At 39.4% G+C, this 9918-nt stretch overlaps 2 protein-coding genes across 2 annotated transcripts; both read left to right on the plus strand.

Moving 5' to 3' along the window:
* The first annotated feature begins 231 nt into the window (after positions 1 to 231).
* chata (choline O-acetyltransferase a) lies at positions 232 to 8370 on the plus strand. The gene is made up of 15 exons (XM_039784792.1): positions 232 to 510; positions 834 to 917; positions 1332 to 1523; positions 1634 to 1752; positions 2315 to 2368; positions 2468 to 2648; positions 4031 to 4208; positions 4291 to 4460; positions 4952 to 5052; positions 5168 to 5296; positions 5390 to 5512; positions 5603 to 5744; positions 5998 to 6060; positions 6157 to 6294; positions 7026 to 8370. The coding sequence occupies exons 2-15, from the start codon at positions 870 to 872 to the stop codon at positions 7455 to 7457; spliced, it is 2070 nt and encodes a 689-aa protein (XP_039640726.1). The 5' UTR covers positions 232 to 510; positions 834 to 869; the 3' UTR covers positions 7458 to 8370.
* An 877-nt stretch (positions 8371 to 9247) lies between these two features.
* c19h10orf53 (chromosome 19 C10orf53 homolog) lies at positions 9248 to 9736 on the plus strand. The gene is made up of 3 exons (XM_039784684.1): positions 9248 to 9341; positions 9445 to 9564; positions 9672 to 9736. Exons 1-3 carry the CDS (start codon positions 9248 to 9250, stop codon positions 9734 to 9736), a joined length of 279 nt encoding a protein of 92 aa, XP_039640618.1.
* Positions 9737 to 9918: the final 182 nt, after the last annotated feature.

Below are 9918 nucleotides of genomic sequence, written 5' to 3' on the forward strand. Positions count from 1 at the left end.
AAATAAGAAAAAAGAGGTCAAAGCATCTGTGCTTGTCCAAAATGCAAATCTTTGCATATAGGCGTAATATAATGCGAAATAAATCAGTCAGATGCAGTGAGGTGTAAGCAATGTTTGCGCCCAAACTGCTCGACTGAAAGTATAAAAATTTCAGAAATCCAAAGGAGGAAGTCCGAAATACATCCTAATTGCTTTTCGGCGCCGAGCATCTGAGGCGTTCAGTCGGTGTCTAAATAAGGTTGTGTGAAGATGTGAAGTGCCAAATAAACTTCTCGGCGAATAGCAGGACTTCTGGGAGGAGCCTGGCAGCCAGGAGGGTGAGTTACCCTCCCAGCATCTCTCCTGAGCCAGCGATGGAGTTGCGCTCTTGCCATGGTGGGGATTGAAAGAGGATCAAAATGATAAAAGGTTCAAAGTAGTGAAATCTAAAAGAAATTCCGGATTTATGGATTTTGCATAAACTTAAAACTCCTTGCTTGAGCCGCAGGACAAGTGGGATTGTTTTTTCTGGTGAGTAAAACATTTCATTTGTATAGTTTATTTCAGTTAGGTAAATGTTTTAGTGTTATGCTATTTATGACAGCTTGTTAACATCAAATTTACAAGTTTAGTAACCATTTTGAAAAATATGTAAACATATTCCAAAGTGCGCATTCTTGTATTTTTTCTGTCATGACAGCAATAGGCTACATTGTATTTATTGAGTAGAATTGTGCATTTGTATTAAATATTCCCACAGTAGTGCAACCCTTAAAGACATATAGTTAGACCGCCATAGTGACTGTTAAACACATGCCGGAACTTGATATTGATATAATTTTATTTTTGGACAGAGTCTGTCTTAAAGGCTGCCCCTCTGCACCGCCAACATGCCAGTTTTGGACAAGGAGCCCTCCAAAGATTTATGGGGCGGAGATGTAAATATATATTTGACTTATATCTACTGTCTTTTTTACTGGAATATGCATGAGAGAAATTCTGTTTTACCATAAATTGGGAACTTTAAAAATCTAGTTAAATTAAAACATATTAATATGATTAAGACATACAAGTGCCTTTAGGAATCCATGTATGATATTGTACAATATACTTTGACATTTCAATTAACTTTTTTTACATTTACTTATTCTGAGTCAAGTGAAGTGAATACTTTACAATGTGGGGAAGCAGTTGTTCTCAACAAGTAAAACTAAAAACTGAATTATTATTTATTTAAAGTATTTTTTTAAAGGATAAATTGATATAATGCATGTGGCAGAGGAGACTCAGAAGTTTTACATGTTGATGTGTTGTCACACATTTTGAGTTTTTCATGCCCCACACTGTCTTAGGGTCTTCCTAAGCTGCCGCTCCCCATCCTGAAAGACACACTGGACATGTACCTGAGGTGTGTGAAGCACCTGCTCACAGAGGAACAGTTCAACAAGACCCAAAATGTAGTGAAGCAGTTTGGAGCCCCTGGGGGAGTGGGGGAGCTACTACAGAGCAAACTTGTGGAGAGGAGGGAGAACAAGGCAAACTGGGTAAATACAATTATCTGGTCAAAAACACACAACAATGATGTGTGCAAGACATTTCAAAACACAGTTTTAAAGGGCCAACCAGTAATTTATCCCTCTATGTCTGACTGTAGGTGTATGACTACTGGCTGAATGACATGTACCTGAACAACAGACTGGCTCTGCCCGTCAACTCCAGTCCTGTGATGGTCTTCCCACAGCAGCACTTCAAGGCTCCCATCGACTCTTTAAGGTATGAGACACTGTACAACCGAAACAAATATGTCATGAGAGAAACCTCAGGCAGGACAGAGAAGTATATTGTCACCCAGTAGTGTCCCTTGTCCGCCATCCTTTACCACAGATACTGAAAACTAACAAGCTGTAATTCCAATGCATTGCAAAACCCAAAAAGTTACTACTTGACAGGTATTTGTTTTTATTATTACAGCACAAAGACTTGAGAAATGACATCGAACTGTATAGATTACTCAGAGACCGGCTTTGATCGATTATAGTAAACACTTCCATGCTATACATTGACAGATAGGGTCATTACCCAGAACACCTTGAGGGCTAAGAGGCCAGGCTACTGGTGGCAAGGTTAAAAGACAATAAAGGCTGTGGTGTGGTTAACATGGTATTGATCTGGGACTGGCTCCTTAACCAGATGATTTACATGTAGCATTTATACTGTTATATTGAATACAGCTACAGAAGAATGAGGCTAAATGCATGGAATTATTAGGAGTGATCAAGTACAACGTTTGTGTGTTTTAGGAAGTATTTCACAATGTAAAGTCGTTCTTTCCTAGGTTTGCTGCACACTTAATTTCTGGAGTTTTGGAGTACAAGACTCTTCTTGATTCGTAAGTTAATATATGATAGCATGAATGCACCTGAGAGAATCATCTGAACCACAGGTTATCATGTGTAAATAAAATGCCTGACAAAGTGTTTGTGTGCAGACGGGCCCTGCCTGTGGACTACGCTCGGGGCCAGCTGGCTGGAACCCCTCTGTGTATGGAGCAGTACTATCGCCTCTTCACTTCCTACCGCCTGCCGGGGCCTGAGAGGGACACACTGGTGGCCCAGGAGAGTAGCGTTATGCCAGAACCCGAACACATCATTGTGGCTTGTAAAAACCAGGTCAGTGAAGAAAAACAAATCCAAAGTTGTCATAGACTAGTTTGACAAAGTTCCGATTACTAGCTTTTTCAGGCGCTTTCAATTACATCACACGGTCATCAGTGGCGCATGGTGTTTGTCTAGTTGTCATGGAGATGGCTCAGTTGAGATGTGAACTCAGCACTTTCAGGACCTCTAGTCTGTGTTGGCTTGACAATTCATTCTTGACTTTGGAAACAGTAGTTTTACAAAGAAACCCCAACTCAAGGTAAGAAGGTCAATAATTAATTGAATTCAGAACAAATAACCTCACAGGGAATAATGTTTACAGTGACAGTTTCACTTACTTAGAGAGAATTAGATCATACATTGTGTCTCTTCCACAGCAGAACATATGGATCATCACTTACCTGTATCGGATGGTACTGTAAACAGGCTCTGTGGGCACTATGCTAACTCCAATGAGTGATTAACACCCACATCCCACTGACAAGTGCTCTCTGTTAAGTTAATTATCTAGAAAATGTGTGACATTTGCACATCAGCCAGCAGCCTTTAGTAGAGGTTCTATCAGTTATATTTCAATCAGGAGAGACTTTGTTGCAGATATGCAAAGATTTATTGTACATATGCATAACATGAAATGTACAGAGTCTTTGGGGATTAGACTCCATCGTTAGAAATATTTTAAAGGGGTAGAGAAGCCAGACATATTCCCTAGTGATGGCGAAGAAGAAAGCCGGAGTCCGACGAAGGAGCTGTCTGCCGGAAAGGGACTCAGGTTGCCGTGGTTGACGATGGCCAGAGGTGGAAGGGGAGGAGGAGGGTTGCACGTTTGCCTGAAAAGACAGCTGGTTGGTTTACTGAAAAGTAAACGCCTCTAACAGCTGAATAGTTCTAGGAAGCGATAGTGGTGATTAAAGTTATTTAGAAGTCTTCCTGAAAGAATTTGCGCTGAGCTCCATAAGAAGAATCAAAGGTGCTCAAATAAGTATAAAACAATTAAAGATGCTCACTTACTTGCTATATTACATCCTTCAATAAGACCAGTAATGGACCAGTATTGTCACTCAAGACCAGAGCTACATAAAATCTGGCCCAACTGAGCCACTCCGTGTGTTTCAAATCTCAGCAATTACATTAGTGAGTATAATGTTATCATTACTGATAGAAATGATGGTCAAGACTACACAAATTGAGACTGAAGTTGTAATAAAATGGAATTATCCTTCAAGTCTGTGTTGCCCTTCACCATGCACATCCTACTAGATGTTCCCATGTGTCCATGTCTTTAGGAAGCAATTGTGCCCTGCGGTATAGATTCCTAGCGTTTATTAAAGTAAGACCTTAGGGACGAGTCAGTACATTGAAACAGCTTATGTCCAATTTGAACCTCTGTCCAGTTCTTTGTGCTGGATGTGGTGATCAACTTCCGCCGACTGAATGAAAGAGACCTGCTGGCTCAGCTGGAGAAGATTGCGAGGATGGCTGACAGCGAAGAAGAGCGTGTCCCACCTATTGGTCTCCTCACTTCAGATGGACGGACAGAGTGGGCCGAGTCTCGCAGTGTGCTCATGAAAGGTATGAGACTGAGGCAGATCTCAGTGTTTCCATGTCTATTTGCCCCTCCAAATTGACTTTTTCCCCCCATATTATGCTCTAGAGTCTACTAACAGGGACTCCCTGGACATGATCGAGCGTTGTCTGTGTCTGGTCTGTCTGGATGATGCCAGTGGGCCCGAGCTAAGTGACTCTGCACGTGCGATGTTGATGCTGCATGGCGGAGGAGTGGCCAAGAATGGGGGAAACCGCTGGTACGACAAACCCATGCAGGTTAGTGATCACAGTTAGCTAGTAAGGCTAAGAAGAAAGAGGAATCGAAGAATTAATGAAGTGAGGTTAAAAGAAATGTAGATGATTAAGGAATGCTATATCACCTTAATTACTGAGGACATGACATAACTGAACAAATGCATGTTCCTCTCTCATAGTACCAGTGGATGCAATTAGCCAATCCCATACCAAATTAAGAATTTACATTTAGAGAAACGGAGAGTGGAGATCCCCATTGGATTACAAGCCGTCAGCCTGATATCATTAGCATCAACTTTGATGGAGATGTTTTGATGAAGAATTTATTTTAAAATGATTTCTTCACTGTAGGGTGTAATATGTGGATGAAATGTATATGAAGGAGCATGTAGATTCAGTATGGACGAGTACCACAATAAAACTACTGCATATGAAGTGAATTCTAGATAATCTAGCATTGCAGTTTTGTTCAACTCAAGAAAATCCCACTGACAATAGCATGGCTGTGTCAGTTTGTTGTAGGAGCTGGCGGCTGCTGTGGAGTCGTGTGTGAACACTCACCATTTGAGGGAATTGTCCTTGTGCAGTGCACAGAGTTTCTTCTCAAATACATGTAAGAATGACATGCAAAATATGTGTGTGATATTTTTTGGCATATACTTAGAAATTCCAAATAAAACAATCTTAAAAAACATGCCAAATGATCTAATATTCCCATGTGCCATCAGGATTGGCAGCCCATCAAAGCTGGTTAGGGCTGCAAGTGTGAGCGAGCTGCCTGCACCACGCAAGCTCCGCTGGAAATGTACTCCAGAGATTCACAAACTCCTCGCCTCTTCTGCTGACAAACTACAGAGGTTTGGGTTTACTCTGGTTTCTGTCGAAGCAAATATATGAATACTTGAATACATGCTTTCAGCTCAAAGCAGGATTTATGCTTATTTGCTCAGGCAGGTGGAAAATCTGGACATGAATGTCCACAAATTCTACAATTACGGGAAAGAGTTCATCAAAAAGCAGAAAATGAGTCCCGATGCCTACATCCAGGTTGCTCTTCAGTTAGCCTACTACCGGTAAGAAAAAGATGATTACAACAGGACTGATTCTCATAGGATAACCCGGGGCTCCAAGCTATAAGGCCTTCTCTTTGTGGGTTACTCTAGATGTCACAGCAGACTGGTGTCGACCTATGAGAGTGCTTCTATACGGCGTTTTCAGAAGGGCAGAGTGGACAACATCCGCTCAGCCACACCAGAAGCCCTGGCCTTTGTCAAAGCAATGACGGATGAGGAACTGAGCACAAGCGTAAGATATTACAATCATACTGTCAATACTTACATACTTACAATTTAAATGAATGAATGCTGCAGAGTAAAAACTCAGTTTAAATCATGAAATGAGATGTCAGTTTTCTTCTCTTTTTCTGTCTTTTTAGAGTGTCATTTGATTTTTTTTTACTTTAGTCTATGTTGCTGTACTCCACCATGATTATTATGCTTGCTGTAAATAAAGGGATTCAATAGACAAGTAATTGATTCTCAGTTGTTTACATCTCCAGGAGACAGAAAAGATGGAGCTGTTACGAAGTGCCATAAACATGCAGACAAAGTATACTATTCTGGTGACTATTCTCTAACCTCATCCAGATTTCTATTACAATGTTGACTTTGCGTATCAAAGAAAATACTAAAACATATGTATTCATTCTCCTTTTCAGGCTATTACAGGGATGGCAATAGACAATCACTTACTAGGACTACGTGAAATTGCACATGAACTGAAGATAGAGAAGCCAGAAATCTTCAAAGACGAAGCCCATCTCATCAGTAATCATTTCATTCTCTCTACAAGTCAGGTATTGTCATTTGATTTTAAAACAATAAAGTGAAGCTATTTTTTAATCAAAACAGCATTAAAGGGGCACGCCACCAATTTCACACATGAAGTTCAGTTTACTCGTCACAAGGAGCACTGCTCAGTCTGTGAAAACAGTTGTTGCATGTCCTCTGTGGCTCTGCAAGAAGCTGTCTAAAGTCTGAAAATATAGCATCGATGCCATCAGGGTTTTCTTTCTTTTTTTTGCTTGAGATGTGAAATGTTTAGCAGAAATTGAGCTACAAACTGGAGGAGTGTGGTTTGAAAAAAGTAGCCATTTAGGAGCCAAGATGGTTCTAATGAAAGTAGGGCTGCAACTAATAATTACTGTCGTTATCAATTAATCTGCAATTACTTTCTTGAATAATCGATTAATCAATAAATTCTTTTATTTTGAATCGCAATATTCTAAAACACAAGATGATGTCATCCAATGTATTGCTTTGTTGGACCAACAGTCCACAACCCAAAATATTCTGTAATGTAAGAACAAGAAAAACTTCAAATCCTCACATTTGAGAACCTGCAATCATCCAAAAAAATTTCATTTTTGCTTAAAAAATGACTTAAATAATAAATCAATTAACAAAATAGTTGGCAATTAATTGTCTTTCGATAGACTAATCCACTACACTATTCTATAGTAGAATAGTCGTATCTCAACCTTACCTACAGTAGTATTTAGTACTGAAGGATTCACTCTTCCCTTAGGTTCCTACTACTGTTGAGATGTTCTGCTGCTACGGACCTGTGGTTCCAAACGGATATGGAGCGTGCTACAACCCTCAGTCAGACCACATTATCTTCTGTGTGTCCAGTTTCCATGAGAGCCCAGAGACATGTTCAACAGAATTTGTCAAGTGTCTGGTACAGGCTCTACTGGACATGAGGGATCTGTGCAATAAATGTAACTCCGGCTCCAATCCGACCCAGCAAAGACAGGGTCAGACGCTAGAGACGCACACGCAAACAGACACAAGCTGGCAAAGGAAAACACCGCAGAGACCAACTGAACTGACCAAGAATCAGCAAACGCTGCCACAAATTCTGCTAAAGACCCCTGACCAGACTAAAGTGGAGGCTCAAACCCAGACTTCATCACAAGGAGATGCACAAGGTTTGAAGAATGGAAGTAAATCATAGGACACTGTCAGTGCCAGGGGAAAATGGTGTGAGTCAATAACAAAACATACACTGTAACTGTGATACAAAATGTTAAGTAAAGCTGTTTTTGTTGTTGTATACTGTAATGTAAAATGTATGAAGTGCTGATAATGTATTTTACTCATTCTTAGAGAATATTAGAGGTGTTTGGATATTATAGAGGACGTTTACTGCTGTTGTCCCACAAAATGGCTTCTATATACAGGTTTTAAAAAATCAATCCAAATTTGAGCTTTTCATTGTTGTTTTGCACTAAATCAAGATGAATCAGCCAAATAATACATTTATTGTTTGGTGACGAGCAAAAGTAGTCCGTGAGTTATGATGAATGGCTGGTTGTCTCACTGTATGTCAACTTGCAAATCGCATGCTGCTATCATACTGTTAAAAAAAGGCTGCTAGTGCTATCTAATGATTTTCTGAAGATCTAGGTACGTTGTACATCTAGAATCTTCTATGCAATTTCTATTTGTGTTGTCTTCATAAATTGTGTCTATTGTATTGTAAAAAAAAACGTGGTATTACTTAAATGTCTGTTAAAAAAATCATTTTATAAAAAATCATTAGACATTTAGTTCATACTGTACTGTATTCCGTATACTGGAAAAAGCAACTGACCAAGATTTTAAAGGGATACCGTTTAGCTTATTAAAAAATTTTAAGTGATCAAAATTGTGTATTTGTAAATACAAATTTCTTTATTTAGAATATATCAATTAAGTTATTTATTTTTGTATGATAGCTATAACTTCATGTTACAAATTGTAAATGTAAGTTTGAAACGTAAGTATGTAACACTTATCAACCAGAGGTGATCACTGTGTTAATTACTGTCAAAGTACTGTATTGTTTTATGAAGTACTGTTGAAGATTAAAAGAAACCAAAACCAAATGATATGTTTGTTTTGCCGTTTACAGAGTAGATGCATATCAGTGCCATGTTTGAGTTTCTACTGATTGTGTTGTGTTATGACTGCCACTGTTCATCACACCCCCAACCGGCCCCGTCAGACACCGCCTATCGAGAGTCTGGGTCTGCTGAGGTTTCTACCTAAAAGGGAGTTTTTCCTCGCCACTGTTGCAATAGCCACTGCTAATGCTTGCTCTTATTACTGTACAATTACTGTAATTGTTGGGGCTTTGTAAATTATAGAGTGTGGTCTAGACCTACTCTACCTGTAAAGTGTCTCGAGATAACTCTTGTTATGATTTGATACTATAAATAAAATTGAATTGTTTTATAAAATAAATGTTACCTTACAGACATATCCATTTATCCACCACATTATGGGTACTGTGGCAACTGAGCATGCTCTGCTCTGCACTGCTCTAAATTTATGGAATCAGGATGTCAATTTGATTTTAAAAACATACTACATAATTCATTTTTAGAAGATGTTAATAACTATGACGTCTTGAATTATTTATTTATTATTATACAATGCAAGTTCTTTAAAATAATAGTCATAAGCCACACGTTGCATATGGTTCTAAGTCAAATTTATAATAAAGTTTCTTGTAGTACAAAAAAAGTCGAATCTTGTGGTAGCCTATTTATAATGACTTATAAAACTGATATTTGACTTGTTATAATGAGATACTCACAAATGCGATTTAGTGTTGATCACATAGCCTTAACAAATTCATAACTTAATTTGTTTTAACAAGTGGAGCAAATGGGATTCCTGGACACATTTTGGAGAGGATGCCATGTAAGCAACAACAGGTGCATTGTGTATGACAGTTACCCCAGGTGACCACAACAAACAATGCCGAAAAACGCGCGGGTGACCCTTTGCAACGGACCTTACGAATCCAATGGAGTAGTAGAACACAGGAACTTCCGCCTGCAGGGTCTTCAGGGTATGTTTCTTTTTGAGTCAAATTAGGATACCGCATGTTGTCTAGGCTACTTTCTTCACTGTTTTAGGTGAGGTCAAACTTTGTCCGTCCAATATGTCTGCAGCCGCTCTGACAGCGCGCGGGTACCAGTGCGTCTTGGAAGACACGCGCGAGTGGAACATGGTGGAGCTCGTGGTCAACGGGGAGGTCGTCTTCCGCTGTAATATAAAGCAGCTGGAGTTTGGTGAGTTTGGTTAGCTTTGACGGAAAGCGGAGACTACGTGTTACGTTACTGTGATGTCACAGTGCAGACTGACTGTCTGGAAACATGTTCATGTTTTTTCCCCGAAGGTGGAGATGGACAACTGGACCCTGTTTGCAAAGAAGCTGTTAATGCTGTGGAGAACGCTTACTGAAGATAACAGAAATTAATATAAATATATATATATATACATACTGTATATACATTCATCATATATATGGGCCCCCAGAAATTCGCACATTCACTAAATGCCAGTTGGTATTGCAGATTTGTAAGGGAATTTGCATAATTACCGTGCCCTATGCACCTGCATTATTAATTAATTTTGTGGGCCAG

The sequence above is a fragment of the Perca fluviatilis genome, chromosome 19 (assembly GCF_010015445.1).
Source record: "Perca fluviatilis chromosome 19, GENO_Pfluv_1.0, whole genome shotgun sequence".
Taxonomy (NCBI): domain Eukaryota; kingdom Metazoa; phylum Chordata; class Actinopteri; order Perciformes; family Percidae; genus Perca; species Perca fluviatilis.